The 18872-nt window shown below is 43.4% G+C and overlaps 1 protein-coding gene across 1 annotated transcript in view; it reads left to right on the top strand.

The window, feature by feature from the left end:
* Positions 1-962: 962 nt before the first annotated feature.
* Positions 963-18872, top strand: part of LOC309701529 (NACHT, LRR and PYD domains-containing protein 12-like) — a 39984-nt gene continuing 22074 nt past the window's right edge. Inside the window, exons 1-6 of the mRNA XM_082525781.1 lie at positions 963-1221; positions 6485-6616; positions 6924-7058; positions 8682-8923; positions 9028-10813; positions 12883-13056. Of these exons, the coding sequence (XP_082381907.1) occupies positions 1082-1221; positions 6485-6616; positions 6924-7058; positions 8682-8923; positions 9028-10813; positions 12883-13056 (2609 nt within the window). The 5' untranslated portion in view covers positions 963-1081. The remainder of the gene's footprint in view (positions 1222-6484; positions 6617-6923; positions 7059-8681; positions 8924-9027; positions 10814-12882; positions 13057-18872) is intronic.

Raw genomic sequence — 18872 nt, forward strand, 5'->3', positions numbered from 1 at the left:
ACCTGTTCCCATGTTCTAGTGGGTCCTGTCGTGGCTCTAATGTGAAAGAGGATAAAATATAACATATTATAATATAATGTAATATAATATTGGATAATATAGTGTAATATAATAAATCTACCCTACCGCCTACTGGTGTTGGCCAGAGGGGCCGATGGCGCGATATGGCAGCCTGGCTTCTGTCAGTCTGCCCCAGGGCAGCTGTGGCTACAACCGTAGCTGCCTCCACCAGTGTGTGAATGTGAGAGTGACTGAATAGTGGCATTGTAAAGCGCTTTGGGTGCCTTGAAAAGCGCTATATCAATCCACTCCATTATTATTGTTATTATTAAATTACTTACGAGTTTAATTTGTCAGCAACTTCCTGCCAGCCCTCTCTCCTTGCTTTTGCAGCCTTTGCAGTGTTCCCTTGCGTTCTGATTAAACTCTGAAACTCCTGAAATCCCTCACTCAAGAGTTCTTGCTCTGCTGCCGAAAAATACCGAGCCGAGCGCGCTCCGTCGACATTTTCGCCGACCAATCAGAGGGTTGCCGATCAATGTTTCTACTATCGATGCGTAGCCCCTTTTACGACACCCAGTGATGTCACATTACTGCGTCCAGCTGTACTAATCGTCAACAGCAGGTGTGTTCGGGGAACCGGATTAGCGCGCTCACGGTTAGCGCGATGGTTTGGTCTTGGATGTTTCATTTGATCTTGGATGTAGTAAGCGACGTACGAAGCACAGGGCCCAGGTCCAATAACAGAGTCATGCTGCTCACAAACAGCAGTTTGGTTTCATGAGCTCACTTCCTGCAGTGATCCTCAGCTTCTCTCCAAAGGAGCCGTAACATGTGGGCTCCTCACCATGATGATGATCCCAAACACACTGAGTTCCTTCATCCACCTGATCATGTACTTATTAAATAATGTGATGGTTTTGGTGTTTTTTAAAGACTTTGAGCCTCTAAAATAACTGGTTTGGACTTTAGGGCCAAAGCTCCAACATTAGAAAGCCGTCAGTGTGATGCTTCCAGTACAACAGCACCTCTGAGTGTGTGTGTTTACCTCTCAGACTAACTCCACCCTGACATCAAGAAGATGGAGGAAGAGGACGGAGCAGCATCTGCAGCATCCAGCTGTGTGTCTGTGAGGAGTGACTGGTCCAAAGACAGACCTCCATATTTCAGTCATGAACCTGCACCAACAATGTTCTTCAATCATGGAGCTCAGCTGACCATGTAAGAGAGCTGCTGACTCAGAGTTCAAAGGTTGTTTCTATAAATGTTCTGCCAGTGACATCATAACTTAACCTAACACTGGTCTGTGTATGAAGTATCATTTAGTGGCAGTTGTTAAAGTTGTATAATGATGATGCTAGTTTGGGGTGTATTTTCCTGCTGATGCAAATGCATCTACTTTGCCCTTTGTCTGGTGCTTTGGACAAAGACGTCCAATGAAACTCAGAACAACACAGTTTGCACCACCAGCAGGCAGAGGAAGTGGCTGACATCCAGAAATCCTACCAGTGGCTGAACAAAGCTGGACTGAAAGACAGCACAGAGGCACTAATCATGGCAGCACAGGAACAAGCTCCGAGCACAAGACCCATAGAGCCCGGGGTCTACATGGCTCTTTTTGGGGGGGTTGTGTTGTATTAACAGTGACTTTGTTTCTTTGGACCTGACCAAAATCTTTTGTTTTTCAGTTCAGTTGCAACATTGACTAACACTAATGCAGGGGTCGGCAACCTGCGGCTCTTTAGTCCTTACAGTGCGGCTCCTCGTGGTTTGGGAAAATAAATTAGAAGTATTTAGCTGAAGTGTATTTTATTTATGTTCTTTTTTAACTTGTAGTTCTAAATTGGAAGATTATTGTGATATTGAAATATATAAAGAAAATTATATTTTATTATTTTTTCATCGTTCAAATAAGCGTCACACTCGTGGAAGCCGGTGTACCCGCCGAAACGCCGTGCATTTATCGAGACTTTCAGCCCCAGGTAGGCCAATTATGGATCTTGGATCCACATTATGTCAGCAGCTGTTCTCCACCGTGAACTATGTTAAAAACAAACACCGCTCACGCCTCACAGACGACAGCTTACAGTCCTGTAAAGATGAAAGTGACTTCGTACAGCCCCGACCTGCAGACGCTGTGCGCAGAGGTTCAGGAGCAGAAGTCCCGTTGTAAACATATCACGGCAGACCCGACGATGTTTGCATGAACACGCTTTTCAGCTTCTCTTTATTGACCACTTTTCACACACGGTTGCTGTACGCACACAGCCGGCTGTAGCTTTGCAGCTCACAGCCCGACACACACCAACACAACAGCACAGACGTTAAGGCGGCGAGGCGTGATTGCGGGTGCTGCTCAGGTGCGTCCGCCTCCCCTGCAGCGGCGCTGCAGACCACGCCCCGCCACACACATTAACCAGGTAAAATACATATTTAGGCAGAATTTTGCAAATATCTATTTTTCATCTTTCAGCAGCATAGAGCTTTTTTTCCAATTATTTTTTAAAAGTCAGGTCAAGGCTCCAAAAGCCCAAAGGAGATATAAGGGTGGCGGCTCACAGCAGTTTTTGTTTGCTACATCATTTTAGTTCAGCTGGGTGTCTTTCCTTTGGTTATATTTCTTTAAGAGTTCAAATGTGTTCATTACATAAATAACATGTAATTTTCTCTGTAGCACTTCATGGATTTCATAAGCAACACACCTTAGTTGTTCACACAAAGCATAAAGGTAAAAAACAGTATATACAGTGTTATCTTCATTCTAGATGTCAAAAAGTATTTGTGGCTCCCAGTGTTTTCTTTTGCGTGGAAACTGGCTCCAAATGGCTCTTTGGGTCCTGAAGGTTGCTGACCCCTGACCTAATGGTATATTTTTTTTAGCTGGATCGTTCTATAAAAACATGAATCAAATCTGAGAAAAGTTTCCACCTGACCTGTTGAATGTTATTGAAGCCAGAAGTTTGCCTTCATACTGTGTTTCTTGCATGCCTTTTGTGGTGTACTAATTGATGTGAAATGAATGCAATGTGGTTGTGTTTGCAGAGGTCAGAGGTCACAGTCTCCAGTATCCAGCTGTGTGTCTGTGAGGAGTGACTGGTCCAAAGAGGGACCTCCATATTTCAGTCATGAACCTGCACCAACAATGTTCTTCAATCATGGAGCTCAGCTGACCATGTAAGAGAGCTGCTGAGTCAGAGTTCAAAGGTTGTTTCTATAAATGTGTTCTACCAGTGACATCATAAATGATTCCTAATGGTGGTCCGGGTACGATAATGCTAGTATCAATCGTAGTAGTAATGCAATCCAAGGTAATGATTTCTTCTCTGCTGCTGTGAACGTCTCTGCAGCCGTCTGTACTCTAATCTGAGACAACTATTACTGACAGAAACCATCACATCATCCAGTTTGTGTGTTTGCAGCTGCTTAAAAGATTTTAAACAGAGATTAATCAGTAATTCATGTGATGTGTTTGTGTTTGCAGAGGTCAGAGGTCACAGTCTCCAGTATCCAGCTGTGTGTCTGTGAGGAGTGACTGGTCCAGAGACAGACCTCCAGACTTCAGTAATGAACCTGCAGCAACAATGTTCTTCAATCATGGAGCTCAGCTGACCATGTAAGAGAGCTGCTGACTCAGAGTTCAAAGGTTGTTTCTATAAATGTTCTACCAGTGACATCATAACTTAACCTAACACTGGTCTGTGTATGAAGTATCATTTAGTGGCAGTTGTTAAAGTTGTATAATGATGATGCTAGTTTGGGGTGTATTTTCCTGCTGATGCAAATGCATCTACTTTGCCCTTTGTCTGGTGCTTTGGACAAAGACGTCCAATGAAACTCAGAACAACACAGTTTGCACCACCAGCAGGCAGAGGAAGTGGCTGACATCCAGAAATCCTACCAGTGGCTGAACAAAGCTGGACTGAAAGACAGCACAGAGGCACTAATCATGGCAGCACAGGAACAAGCTCCGAGCACAAGACCTATAGAGCCCGGGGTCTACATGGCTCTTTTTGGGGGGGTTGTGTTGTATTAATAGTGACTTTGTTTCTTTGGACCTGACCAAAATATTTTGTTTTTCAGTTCAGTTGCAACATTGACTAACACTAATGCAGGGGTCGGCAACCTGCGGCTCTTTAGTCCTTACAGTGCGGCTCCTCGTGGTTTGGGAAAATAAATTAGAAGTATTTAGCTGAAGTGTATTTTATTTATGTTCTTTTTTAACTTGTAGTTCTAAATTGGAAGATTATTGTGATATTGAAATATAAAAAGAAAATTATATTTTATTATTTTTTCATCGTTCAAATAAGCGTCACACTCGTGGAAGCCGGTGTACCCGCCGAGACGCCGTGCATTTATCGAGACTTTCAGCCCCAGGTAGGCCAATTATGGCTCTTCGGATCCACATTATGTCAGCAGCTGTTCTCCACCGTGAACTATGTTTAAAAACAAACACCGCTCACTAGGGATGGGTATCGAAAACCGGTTCTTGTTGAGAACCGGTTCCCACTGTTTCAATTCCTTGGAATCGTTTGCCATTTTTGCAAACGATTCCCTTATCGATTCCAGTCACCCTGAATGACGTCACCACGTTGCGGAGCGTCATTTACCTGGCAGGAAACATGGCGGCTCAAACGCTAAAAAGATTGGTTATACTTTACAAGAACGGATGACAACAGGGCAACTTGCAATACTTGCAAAGTAGATACTTCATTTAAGGGAGGAAACACTACGAATATGCAAAAGCATTTGCTCACAAAACACACGATGACCTTAAATGAATGTCGTGTTTTTAATTCCGCTCCGGACTCGTGAATCTCAACCCAGCAGCAGCGGTAACGTTTGCACGTCCTCTCCCGTTAATGCGGCAGGTAAATAATCAGCTAACAGTGCATATTATGTTAGCGCGATCTGCCTTATCTGCCATTACTGCCATTACTGCGCGTTTAGGTGACCATGATGAGAGAGACAGAGTCTGGCTGGCGCTCGCTGGCAGTTCTCGCTGCAGTCTACCGGTAGCGTCTCCTTTCAAGCCAGGATAGACTAATGTTACCGAGCAGTGACTAAGTTTGTGGTCAAAGGCTTGCACCCATTTGCCACAGCAGATGCCCCGATTTTCGGTAAGTGAATGTGTTTAATTGTAGGCAGGGACATTACTGGATATTCTTGTGTAATTGCTACAGAATAATTTATGTTATACTTTGTTATTGCTACAGAAGAATATTTATTTTATTATGTTACATTTACAATTTTTTTCCCCGGGGTCCCTGTGACACCACATTGAAGAGCCGTAGGCTGGATCTCTTAAGATCTCACTGTTGGGTTTGTAAGGCCATGTTACTCCTAAATTTCTATCTTGTTCAAAGAGAAGATATAAAACAAAGTTCTAAGCTAATCGACCTTAGTGTTCTCCTTTTTTAAAAAGAATCGATAAAGAATCGAATCGTTAAACAGAATCGAAAATGGAATCGGAATCGTGAAAATCTTATCAATACCCATCCCTACCGCTCACGCCTCACAGACGACAGCTTACAGTCCTGTAAAGATGAAAGTGACTTCGTACAGCCCCGACCTGCAGACGCTGTGCGCAGAGGTTCAGGAGCAGAAGTCCCGTTGTAAACATATCACGGCAGACCCGACGATGTTTGCATGAACACGCTTTTCAGCTTCTCTTTATTGACCACTTTTCACACACGGTTGCTGTACGCACACAGCCGGCTGTAGCTTTGCAGCTCACAGCCCGACACACACCAACACAACAGCACAGACGTTAAGGCGGCGAGGCGTGATTGCGGGTGCCGCTCAGGTGCGTCCGCCTCCCCTGCAGCGGCGCTGCAGACCACGCCCCGCCACACACATTAACCAGGTAAAATACATATTTAGGCAGAATTTTGCAAATATCTATTTTTCATCTTTCAGCAGCATAGAGCTTTATTCCAATTATTTTTTAAAAGTCAGGTCAAGGCTCCAAAAGCCCAAAGGAGATATAAGGGTGGCGGCTCACAGCAGTTTTTGTTTGCTACATCATTTTAGTTCAGCTGGGTGTCTTTCCTTTGGTTATATTTCTTTAAGAGTTCAAATGTGTTCATTACATAAATAACATGTAATTTTCTCTGTAGCACTTCATGGATTTCATAAGCAACACACCTTAGTTGTTCACACAAAGCATAAAGGTAAAAAACAGTATATACAGTGTTATCTTCATTCTAGATGTCAAAAAGTATTTGTGGCTCCCAGTGTTTTCTTTTGCGTGGAAACTGGCTCCAAATGGCTCTTTGGGTCCTGAAGGTTGCTGACCCCTGACCTAATGGTATATTTTTTTTAGCTGGATCGTTCTATAAAAACATGAATCAAATCTGAGAAAAGTTTCCACCTGACCTGTTGAATGTTATTGAAGCCAGAAGTTTGCCTTCATACTGTGTTTCTTGCATGCCTTTTGTGGTGTACTAATTGATGTGAAATGAATGCAATGTGGTTGTGTTTGCAGAGGTCAGAGGTCACAGTCTCCAGTATCCAGCTGTGTGTCTGTGAGGAGTGACTGGTCCAAAGAGGGACCTCCATATTTCAGTCATGAACCTGCACCAACAATGTTCTTCAATCATGGAGCTCAGCTGACCATGTAAGAGAGCTGCTGAGTCAGAGTTCAAAGGTTGTTTCTATAAATGTGTTCTACCAGTGACATCATAAATGATTCCTAATGGTGGTCCGGGTACGATAATGCTAGTATCAATCGTAGTAGTAATGCAATCCAAGGTAATGATTTCTTCTCTGCTGCTGTGAACGTCTCTGCAGCCGTCTGTACTCTAATCTGAGACAACTATTACTGACAGAAACCATCACATCATCCAGTTTGTGTGTTTGCAGCTGCTTAAAAGATTTTAAACAGAGATTAATCAGTAATTCATGTGATGTGTTTGTGTTTGCAGAGGTCAGAGGTCACAGTCTCCAGTATCCAGCTGTATGTCTGTGAGGAGTGACCGGTCCAAAGAAATACTTCCTCCATATTTCAGTCATGAACCTGCAGCAACAATGTTCTTCAATCATGGAGCTCAGCTGACCATGTAAGAGAGCTGCTGACTCATTTACGGGTGTTTGAAATTCTGTGACCACTTTGTAATTTTAGTTTATATTTTAAAAGTGTTTTTATTTGTAGTTGCCTGTATTTTTATTACACTGTGTGTAACGTGGTGGTTTGTGCTGTTTGGGATTGTTTTGGTGTATTTGTGTCAGAACATCAGATAAATGATTTCATCACATTTTAAAAGAAAGTATCAGGATAATAATCTGAACTGAGTCATCAGAAACAGAAAGATGGTCTCAACAGGCCACTGAGCTGATCTCCAAAGAAATGCAGAAGATTGAAGAGTCCGAGGCTGTTTATTTGTCACAGGCATCGTCATACACGTACAACACAGTGAAATGTGCTGAGCTGCTCCTGTGACTGGACAAAACATTAGAAACAATCATTAAATGAAATAATGAAACATTGTGCAGATGTAATGTTAAAGTGCTTTGTGCCACATTAGCACAGCATGTACTGACAGAGCAGTGCAAGCAGAACAAAGCAAATGAGCAAAGTGATGTAAACAGAGTAACTGAACAGAGTGAGCAGAGTAATATCAGCAGTAATGAAGCAGCAGGATCAGTGTAGCAGCGTGTGACGTCATAATGAATCAGGTATGATCTGAAATATGACAGTGAGACAAGAACATGATGTAAGGTCCTGTTTAAACCCTGATGGTGATGCTATGAGGGGAGCATGTTCTGATTTAGGACTTGGATGGTCTGAGGATAGAAGCTCCTCTCTGTTTGTGTCCTGATGGTGCAGAAGCTTCTGCCTGATTGTAGAAGGAGCTGAAGCCAGCATCATCCCAGAGGTGAAGCTCCTCTGTGTGCAGACCTGAGGTCAGATTCCTCCAGGCTGATGTTCAGGATCTACAGAAACGTGTGGTTGTAGTTATTGCTGCACTGTGTGCTGACAGCAGATACTCAGAACAAAGCGCTGCACACGTGTTCTTTACAAACATCTGTACATATCAAATATGGATCATGGCAGTGAATGAACACGTTTCTGTCATTTGTTTCATTGGCTTCTTTTTTCTGCCTGTGTTCATGTGATTAATGTCTAACACATAAACAGGTTTGTAATCAAACATCACATCATCAGGGAGGCATCATGAAACAAAGTTACTGCTGGAGGCTGAACTCAATTTGGTGGCAATGTTCAAAAATATCACTCAGATCATTTCAAAGCTTTTAGTTCTTCTTCTTCACTTCTGTAAAATAATAGAAAGGAAATCAGAACCCAGAAGTTCACTTCCTGATGACTGAACTCTTTCAAAATAAAGCTGAAAGCTCTGAATGTGACACCGCTGCTCCACCACAGTTTTTAGAGGAGGTCAAAGGTCAGTTGAAAGTGATGGATCCCAAACTTCCAGTACATCCAGTGAAGGACATAATCAGCTCTGTGATGAAGGCTTTTACTGTGGAGTTTGTAGGCTGATCACTCTGTGTTTAATAAGACAGGCAGGAACAGCAAAGGAAACTTGGATTCTGAACTCAAACACAAGTTTCTCCACTTTGACTTTTCTCTGTGACCATCAGAGCTTCTGCACAGTGTCATCAAATCTGGATGTTTGTCACTGACAGTCAATGATTTTAGTGATAAAGAAATGTGTTCACAGAGGGAGGAAGAGGAAGAGGAGTTGTGTCTGTGAGGAGGAGCAGCTGTCCTGCTGTGCTTTGTGTCAGGACGTCCTGAAGGATCCAGTCTCTACCAGCTGTGGACACTGGTTCTGCAGACAGTGCATCTCCTCATACTGGGACCAGTCTGCTTCATCAGGAGACTGGTCCTGTCCCCAGTGTGGAGAAAGATCCAGAAGCAGAGCTGGACTGCAGACAGCCAGTCAGAGCAGCTGTGTACAAAGTAAGACTGAACATCTGTCTGCTGATGGACTCATTTCTGAAAACTGGACTTCTTGTTGTTGTTCAGACATTGAAGAGTTTTCTTTCTGTTTTTCTTTCTTTCAGCAGATGTTGGTCTGCAGGAGGTTTTAGATGAACATAAGATCAGTCTGAGGAGGAGATGTGAACGTGTGACTGAAGGAAGTGATGAAACAGGAAGTAGAACCCTCCTCAACAGGATCTACACTGAGCTCTACATCACAGAGGGACAGAGTGAAGAGGTTCATAGCCAACATGAGGTGAGGCAGCTGGAGACAGCTTCCAAGATGGACGCCCTCCATGACACTCCAATCAGGTGCCAGGACATCTTTAAAGCCTTACCTGACCAACAGAGACCCATCAGAGTGGTTCTGACCAACGGCGTGGCTGGTGTTGGAAAAACCTTCTCAGTGCAGAAGTTCACTCTGGACTGGGCAGAGGGCTTGGAGAACCAACATGTCAGTGTGGTGGTTCTGCTTTCATTCAGGGAGCTGAACCTGATCAGAGATGAGCAGTACAGTCTTCTGGAGCTGCTCCATGTTTTCCATCCAACATTACAGAAGGTCACAGCAGAGAAGCTGGCTGTCTCTCAGCTTTTGTTCATCTTTGACGGCCTGGATGAAAGCAGACTTTCATTGGATTTCACCAACAGGAAGCTGCTGTCTGATGTCACACAGAAGTCATCAGTCAGCCAGCTGCTGACAAACCTCATCCAGGGGAATCTGCTTCCCTCGGCTCTCGTCTGGATAACTTCCCGACCTGCAGTGGCCAATCAGATCCCTCCTACATGTGTTGACAGGCTAACAGAAGTACGAGGCTTCACTGACGCCCAGAAAGAGGAGTACTTCAGGAGGAGATTCAGTGATGAAGAGCTGTCCAGCAGAATCATCTCCCACATGAAGACATCCAGGAGCCTCCACATCATGTGTAGAATCCCAGTCTTCTGCTGGATCACTGCTACAGTTCTGGAGCACATGTTGACTACAGAGCAGAGAGGAGAGCTGCCCAAGACCCTGACTGACATGTACTCACACTTCCTGCTGGTTCAGACAAAGAGGAAGAAGAACAAGTACCACGAGGGACATGAGACGAGTCCACAGGAGCTGACGGAGGCTGACAGGGAAGTTCTTCTGAAGCTGGGGAGGCTGGCGTTTGAACATCTGGAGAAAGGAAACATCATGTTCTACCAAGAAGACCTGGAGCAGTGTTGTCTGGATGTGACAGAGGCCTCGGTGTACTCAGGAGTTTGTACAGAGATCTTCAAAAGAGAGTGTGTGATCTTCCAGAAACCAGTCTACTGCTTTGTTCATCTGAGCATCCAGGAGTTTCTGGCTGCAGTCTACATGTTCCACTGTTTCACCAACAGGAAGTCAGAGGTGCTGAAGGACTTCTTGGGAAAAAAATACAAAGAGTCATCTCTGGACAATTTTTTGATGGAAACACTAACAAAATCCTTCAGGAGTAAAAATGGTCGTCTGGACCTGTTTGTTCGCTTCCTTCATGGCCTCTGTCTGGAGTCCAACCAGAGACTCTTAGGAGGTCTGCTGGGTCAGACAGAGAACAGTCCAGAAACCATCCAGAGAGTCATCAAGAATCTTAAAGAAAGGAAGACAAAATCCTCTCCTGACAGAAGCATCAACATCTTCCACTGTCTGATGGAGATGAACGACATCTTATTATCTCAGGAGATCCAAGAGTTCCTGAAGTCAGAGAACAAATCAAAGAAACTCTCTGAGATCCACTGCTCAGCTCTGGCCTTCATGCTGCAGATGTCAGAGGAGGTTCTGGATGAGTTGGACCTGAAGAAGTACAACACAACAAAGGAGGGACGACTGAGACTGATTCCAGCTGTGAGGAACTTCAGAAAGGCTCGGTGAGTCCAGATGTGATCATTAATATTATCAGTTGGTGATAGTTTAGTTACTCAGTCATAAACTGCAATCATTTCTTATTTGAGGTCACACTAGGGCTGCCACAAACGATTATTTTTGTGATTATTTGACTAATCAGATCAAAAATAAAACATACAGCTTATTGCACCAGCATGCATCTGCTGTTATATAACTATCATTAGCTTACAGCTTAGAGTTTTTAAGGTATGTGCTAACTAAAAATAAAGACCAGATGATAGTTTATTAAACTTTTAATGAAATTTGCAGATTGTAGCAACAAACAGAAAGGCCCCCAAAATGTGTGCCGAGTTCTTCAGTGTGATTTCTCCACGGTGAAAGCACACTGTGCTCCACATGGTTATGAAGATCTTTGTTAACCACATTAGCTTCACATTAGTAACTTTGTCCTCGACAGCTCGGCCATCTTCAGAACCTGCCCAGGAATTGAACTGCACATGTGCACTGGCTCCAGACGTGGGGTTGTCCTGCATAGTCAGTGGTGTCAGTAGATCATTAAGTAAAATAATATGTTACTAGATTCCTTTGAAAGAGCAACCATGGACGACAAAGCTGGGCGGAGTCTGCTCTAAGACACCAAATGAGCAAATATTTGCTGACCTGTATCAGTGATCACCTTTTTGTTGGCCTGGTCCCCCAGTCCTCCCACTCCCCCCGGTCCTCGGTGGATGCTGTCACTTCCTCTGACACTGGCTCACCATTTATGTTGTGTCAAGAATCAAACGTGAAGATCTAATTTACTCTAAACTCTCTGACTGTTACTAATATAGTCATAAAATATGCAACAACCACTGGAGATGGAGATGAAGCTTCAACTTGCAGAAAATAGTTTATTAAAATCAGTTTGAATAAACCCAAGGCTCAGAGCAAAAGAGACAAAAGCGCCCCCAAGTGGTCAGACAATAGACGAACAGAATAAACCCTATCAAAGACAAACACGCTGGAAGCATCTTTTCTAACACTCCAGTATTTATTAGCATTTATTATAAATTTATTGTGACTTTGAAGACGTTCAGTGTTTCCTTTGGTATAACGGAGGTCTGACTACAGTCCAGTAAACACACTGATTAGGATTATAGATTAAACTGCAGTAATACTTTCACAGTGTGCAGTGATGCACAGGTCGAGTGGTTTTACACTGAAATTCTCAACAACAGGAAACTATAAGAATTTGTTACTCTAATAATAAACATAGAAGAAGAAAAACATTTTTCATTTAGAGTTGATGAATATAAATGAATTTGAACTTTACAAACCAATCAAAGACAAACTGATCCATGTGAGTTTATAACAATATTCAAAGGCTGCTGCTGGACACAGACAGGTAACATCATTTTGACTTGCTGTCACCTGGATCTGGAGTCATAAACACTGAAGCGCTGAACATTAATACAAGTCTGTTTCTGCCAACTAGTGATAAACCTGCAGACTAATGGCTCAGAAAGCTAAAACGAGCCAATCATTTCTGTGTTTAGTTCCCCTGAAATCAGATGTGATATCAGCAGCTCTGAGTTCATTCATCATTACTGTCCAGTGATGAGATTTCTGCTCCGTTTGGTGACAGTCAGCAGATTTTTCCTGAGTGTGGACGTGAACAGTCGTACCTGACAGCAGCAGGTAGCAAACAGAGATCGTCTTTCCAGCTGGAACTCTTCACTGAGCTGAGCTCATTCAAAATGTTCTGGATTCAAGACAGGAAACAGTCCACATGTGTGTCTTAACTCTGACTCTGGATCAGATCTCACTGACAGACTGTGGACATTATGGAAGCCTAAATGTGACACCATCTTCCTCCTTCATCTGCAGATTAAAGCCAAACAAAGATTCTCATTAAAAGTCTGCAGGTCTGAGAGAGACTCAATCGTTGTGTCATGTCAAACACAGTAAGAGGAGCTGAAGCACAGATGTGAAGAGCAGATGTTCATCAGATTATGACCTCACTCTGTTTTGTCTTCATATACATTCAGTCTGTGTTTATAATGCAGACTTTCTGCTTTTATAATAACACATTTTGTATTTTCTATGATCACAGACTGGCTGACTGTGGACTCTCAGGGACTCATTGTGAAGTTGTGGCCTCGGCTCTGAAGTCCATCCCCTCCCATCTGACAGAACTGGACATGAGTGAGAACAAGCTGCAGGATTCAGCAGTGAAGCTTCTGTGTGCTGGACTGGAGAGTCCAAACTGTCGACTGGAGACTCTGAGGTGAGTTCACTGACTGCAGCTGTTGTTGTTTTTCTATATTTCTGATCTTTGATATTTGAAACGTTCTTTAGTTCCTAAATGTTCAGGATGTGTCTGAAGACAAATGTGTCTTTGAGTGCTTTCAGAAATGTTGTGTCTTTCCAAACGACTGAACAACAGTTTTTCCTCTTGGCTCCAAATAGAAGTAACAGACTTGAGCAGCGTTCATTTAAAGGCTGACAGAAGTGGAGTGGTGACGGGGAGATGTTTGTCAGGACAGCTTTTCAGCCTCCACAGGTTCATGTTGTGCTCCGTCAGTCAGTGAAGATGAAGTCAGTACTGGTGAGGCTGTAGAGTGTGTGAGGGATGTGAATGAGGCTGTTGGAGATCTGATGATAGCAGATAAAAACAGGCTGCAGAGACTTTGAGCTTGTGTGGAAACAGACAGAGAAAAGAAAGACATGAATGTCAAAGCTAATAAAGGTGAAGTTAGGAGCTGTGATGATGTTCATGTATCAGAAGCTGATCTGGCTGCTACAGAGACGACCCACACAGCTGCTGTGGTGAGGTTTGTGTTAAAGCAGAGGAACACAGGCCCACACATGACAGCAAAGCAGGTTTCAGGCTCTGTGAGAGGATTTCAAACAGAAGCTGGAGAAGAGAAAGGACTACAGAAAGAAGGCAGCTGAGACCAGTCCAAGTGTTTCCATGGAGCCCAGTCTAACATTCATTTATACACTAACGTACAGAAGTGAACGGGAAAATGAATCCATAGTTTCAAATGTAGAAATAGTTCTCAGTTCATTTACAGAGTTTAATACAGTTCATGAGGAAATGTTCAAAACAGCAGCTGAGAAAAAATCTGCTTCACAAAGTTGGATCCAATTCCAATAGTTTGTGATGCACTTGAACGCAGCGTGAGCAGTTCACTGCCTAACCCCACAGAGACTGTCAGTCTGGACTTTTCTTTATTGCTATTGGCTGTCAGTGAGATTTCAGAGCAATCAGAGACTGTGGGTCTGTGTATGAAGTATAATTCATGTGCAGTTGTTGAAGTTGTAGAATGAGAAATGGCAGTTTGGGGTATTTCCTGCTTTCATTGTCCTGCTTGTGCTGATGAAAATGTTTATTGACGTGTGAATTCATTCTTCAACGCTCGATTCTGCCTGAACAACGAGAAAACTTTGCTTTGTGTAACACAATTCAAAGCACTGAAGCATCGACTTATTTCATTATCCAACAATGAAAACAGGAAACACAGACAGCTGGCCTTCAAAGTAAAAGCTGCTCCTTTTGAAACATGTTGGTGGTAAAATGTAAGAAGAGCTGAAGCACATAAATGATCTACATGCCAAAATATTAAACACAGTTGATATATTTGTGTGAGTGTTGTGATTCAGGTGTAGATGTAATAATGTACATATAGCAGAGTTTCCTCTTCTAGATCAGCTGATCAGAGTCAGGCCAATCAGTTATGGAGCCACATACTATGATTCACCATGGCAACGGCATGAGCAGAGGCTCCGTGTGAATCCAGAGGAGCAGAAACATGAATGATGACAGTAGATGATTGTGTGAAAGTGCTGGAAGAAAATGAGTGTGTGATGTTCTTTCAGTGTTGCACTTTGTAGACGCTCCCTGAGCACTGGTCTCACAGCCAGCTGCACATAGAGACCAGTGTTGTTAGTCCAGGTCAGAAGATGACTTGTTGGAATGAAAATGAGCTTGTAGTTTGTCTGCTTTAATAATGTGACTGGAAAAAGGTGTTGGACTTCAAATATGTCCATTTCTGTCACACTTCACCTTTAAAAGTGAAGCCATGTGGTTCCTGGAAGGAAAAACACGACTTTTTCAAGTCTTTGTCCTGTTTTTATGAGAAATGTACGACTTTAATGTGAAACATTCAGAGTTTTTTCTCTTGTTGTGTTTGTTTGAAGCTGCTTCCTGTTGGCTTCAGCTGTTTGGAGTTTCCATTTTCTAAACTTCTACATTCTGAACCTTCTTCAGCTCTGAACAGATGATGAAACACTGAATGATGTCAAGCACTTTGTCTAATAAACTTACATCTTTCATTCTTTATACAGATTGAAGAGCTGTGATTTGTCAGATATTGGCCTTGATTATCTGGCAGCAGCGCTGAAGTCCAACCCCTCGTATCCCACAGAGGTGGACCTGAGTGGAACCTACAGCAACCTGAAGGATTCAGGAGTGAAGCATCTGTGTGGTTTCCTGGAGAATCCACGATGTCGATTTGAAACTCTGAGGTCAGTCAGCATGTTTTAGTTGTGCTGAGATGAATATGATGTGAAAGTTGTGCTGACACTAAACTGCAGACATCAGGCTGATATTATACTGATCCACACTGAGGATCTTCATGGTAAAGTCTGTTTTCTTCTTCTCTGGTTTAGTCCATTGACTGCAGCAGAACAATGTTCACATTTCAAACGGTGATGCTCAACGTATGGCCCGCGGCCCACACGCGGCCTGCCCACCTTTCCTGATTCAGAGAGAGGGGACCCTGATTAACTGTGTAGCTTCTTCCTCACAGTTCTAAGTATCAGACACAACAATGAATAATCCACAGCTGACTGTCTTTAGCAGGTCAAAGGTCACGGCACACAGCACTCTGTGAAACAGTTTGGAGCAGGAATTCTTGCACATTTACAAACTGACACTGCTGCACGGCATGCTGGGTAATGCTAGCTGCTCAGGTATGGGCGTGCTAACGGCTGTGAGGCTCTGTGGCTGCAGAACACTGAAGAAGAGAAAAGAGAGGTGGAGGATGAAGAAAAGAGGCGGAGATGAAGCAGAAGTTTAGCTCCAGAGAGGAAATGTTTCTGTGTGGGTGGGTGATAGGTTTGTAGCTTGAACCTATTCGCTGGAACGTTGAAGACAATATAATTACACAGCAAGCAAGACACAAAGTAGGCAAAGTTCTTCTTGTTACTCATTCAATACAATTCAATTCAATTTTATTTATATAGCGCCAAATCACAACAAAAGTCGCCTCAAGGCGCTTCATAGATACAGAGAAAAACCCAACAATCATATGACCCCCTATGAGCAAGCACTTTGGCGACAGTGGGAAGGAAAAACTCCCTTTTTACAGGAAGAAACCTCCAGCAGAACCAAGCTCAGGGAGGGGCGGGGCCATCTGCTGGTTGGGGTGAGAGAACGAAGACAGGATAAAAGACATGCTGTGGAAGAGAGACAGAGGTTAATAACAGATATGATTCAATGCAGAGAGGTCTGTTAACACATAGTGAGTGAGAAAGGTGACTGGAAAGGAAAAACTCAATGCATCATGGGAATCCCCCGGCAGCCTACGTCTATTGCAGCATAACTAAGGGAGGATTCAGGGTCACCTGGTCCAGCCCTAACTATATGCTTTAGCAAAAAGGAAAGTTTGAAGCCTAATCTTAAAAGTAGAGATAGTGTCTGTCTCCCGAATCCGAACTGGAAGCTGGTTCCACAGAAGAGGGGCCTGAAAACTGAAGGCTCTGCCTCCCATTCTACTTTTAAATACTCTAGGAACAACAAGTAGGCCTGCAGAGCGAGAGCGAAGCGCTCTAATAGGGTGATATGGTACTACAAGGTCATTAAGATAAGATGGGGCCTGATTATTTAAGACCTTGTATGTGAGGAGCAGGATTTTGAATTCAATTCTGGATTTAACAGGAAGCCAATGAAGGGAAGCCAAAACAGGAGAAATCTGCTCTCTCTTTCTAGTCCCTGTCAGGACTCTTGCTGCAGCATTTTGGATTAGCTGAAGGTTTTCAGGGAGTTTTTTGGACATCCTGATAATAATGAATTACAGTCGTCCAGCCTGGAAGTAATAAATGCATGAACTAGTTTTTCAGCGTCACTCTGAGACAGGATATTTCTAATTTTAGAGATGTTGCACAAATGGAAGAACGCAGTCTTACATGTTTGTTTAATATGTGCGTTGAAGGACATGTCCTGGTCAAAAATGACTCCAAGGTTCCTCACAGCGTTACTGGAGGCCAAGGTAATGCCATCCAGAGTAAGAATCTGCTTAGATACCATATTTCTAAGATTTTCAGGGCCGAGTACAATAAGCTCAGTTTGATCTGAATTAAGAAGCAGAAAGTTATGCATGAGGGAGACCTGCCTGGAGCCAAGTGTCGTTCCCCATAGCACTCCTTTTATTGTGGTTACATGAATATGCATAGGGTCATTAACATATGACGTCTACATAGGTATACATGTGAACAAAGAATACTGTGTGTGTGTGTGTGTGTGGGGGGGGGGGGGGGGTCAGAGTGTGACCCCATAAATGACTTCCCTAAACCTGCTGGTCTGGAAGTCCAACAGTTCATCTAAACAAAAGGCACTTAGCCTAAAACAGATACAGCCACGTTTATCCTGCCATAAAACAATAAAACAAGGTACGACCTCTTCCCATGCTCCCAGGATGTAGGTGTGCATTCCAGTGTGGAATACACACCAAGCCTTTGCAGCCTGCTAAAGATCACACATCCTATCAGTACACAATTGATTATACACCTCTAAGCATATATGGTTAAATATTTCTAAGCATAAATGACAATCAACAATACAAAACCTAACAGCGGGGCTCAGGCAGCTCCGCCCACACAGTGACAGTGAAGCAGGTGAAGAGTAATAAATGAAGACAGCAGACAGGATTTGATAAGCTGATGTACAAACATGTAGAAACGGGTCCATACAGACTGAAGCGTGTCTCCTTTGCATCTTCCATATTTGATACTGAGAGTTTCCAGAAGAGCAAACATCAAACACGCCTCCAAACATGTGACGAGTCAGACTGACATCATTTCTACAGAGAACAGTGTGAGCTCTCAGCAGGTCACTTCAATAAGAAGGACAAAGTGCAGCAGGAATGACTAAACCCACTAACAGTCTGATATCCCCGTGTTCCTGTTGTTCTACAGCATCATCATTAATGCTGCTCCACCACCATCACTGCAGCTGACCAATCAGCTTCTGTCACGTCATGTGACGCTTTGTGACTCAGACTGGAGAAATGCTAAATGGCTAACCTGAAGCTAACCTGAGAAACAGTCAAAGTACTGATGATTCCTACAAAGTGTGTGTGTTCAGTATGAGATGAGTGTGAATGAAACCATGGAGGAGCGGGCCGTGGCTGCTCTCACACACGTTTGCTGCAGGGGCGGAGCTACAGAAATGTTCATAGGGGGCAAAATCAAAGCCATTATTGTTGACACATATGCAGCTGTTACATCCTGTAATATGCATTAAATATGGTTCAAATACATTAAATGCATTAAATATACATGTTTCATATAAATAAAGTCTACAACTGTGTTTTCTTCAGCCCACATAAGGAAACAGTTGAGTCAGATAAATGTCGTGTCCAAATTCATGGGCTGCATCCTCCTGAGGCCGCATTTGTAGACCGATTACGTCACAGCGACGCGCCGAAGGCTGTCCAAATTCGTAGACTCCTCCGAATGCAGCCGACAAATGCGTCCTCCTTTTCCCCGAATTTGAAGGATGGGTCGGGTGTGTCCTTCGTGGCCTACCATATCCCAGAATTCATAGCGCGGCCCAGCCAAACTCCAGTTTCCAACAATGGCGGCCGCTACTAAGTTTTAAAATTACTCATACTAATCTTTTTCGGTCACAAAATAAACTTTTAACATATTTTCAGGCGAGAAAGTAGTTGTGTAAACATCAAATATCTGCTCGGTTTATCAAGATATCGCATATTTGCAAAAGTGCTTCGACGTTTTCGGAGACGTCTGCTACCCACCAGCTCGAAAGCCAGCCGGGAGCTCGAGGTTACTGATGCGGCCGAGAACGGCACATCATTT

Source organism: Aulonocara stuartgranti (genome assembly GCF_965226115.1).
Source record: "Aulonocara stuartgranti genome assembly, chromosome: 23".
Taxonomy (NCBI): domain Eukaryota; kingdom Metazoa; phylum Chordata; class Actinopteri; order Cichliformes; family Cichlidae; genus Aulonocara; species Aulonocara stuartgranti.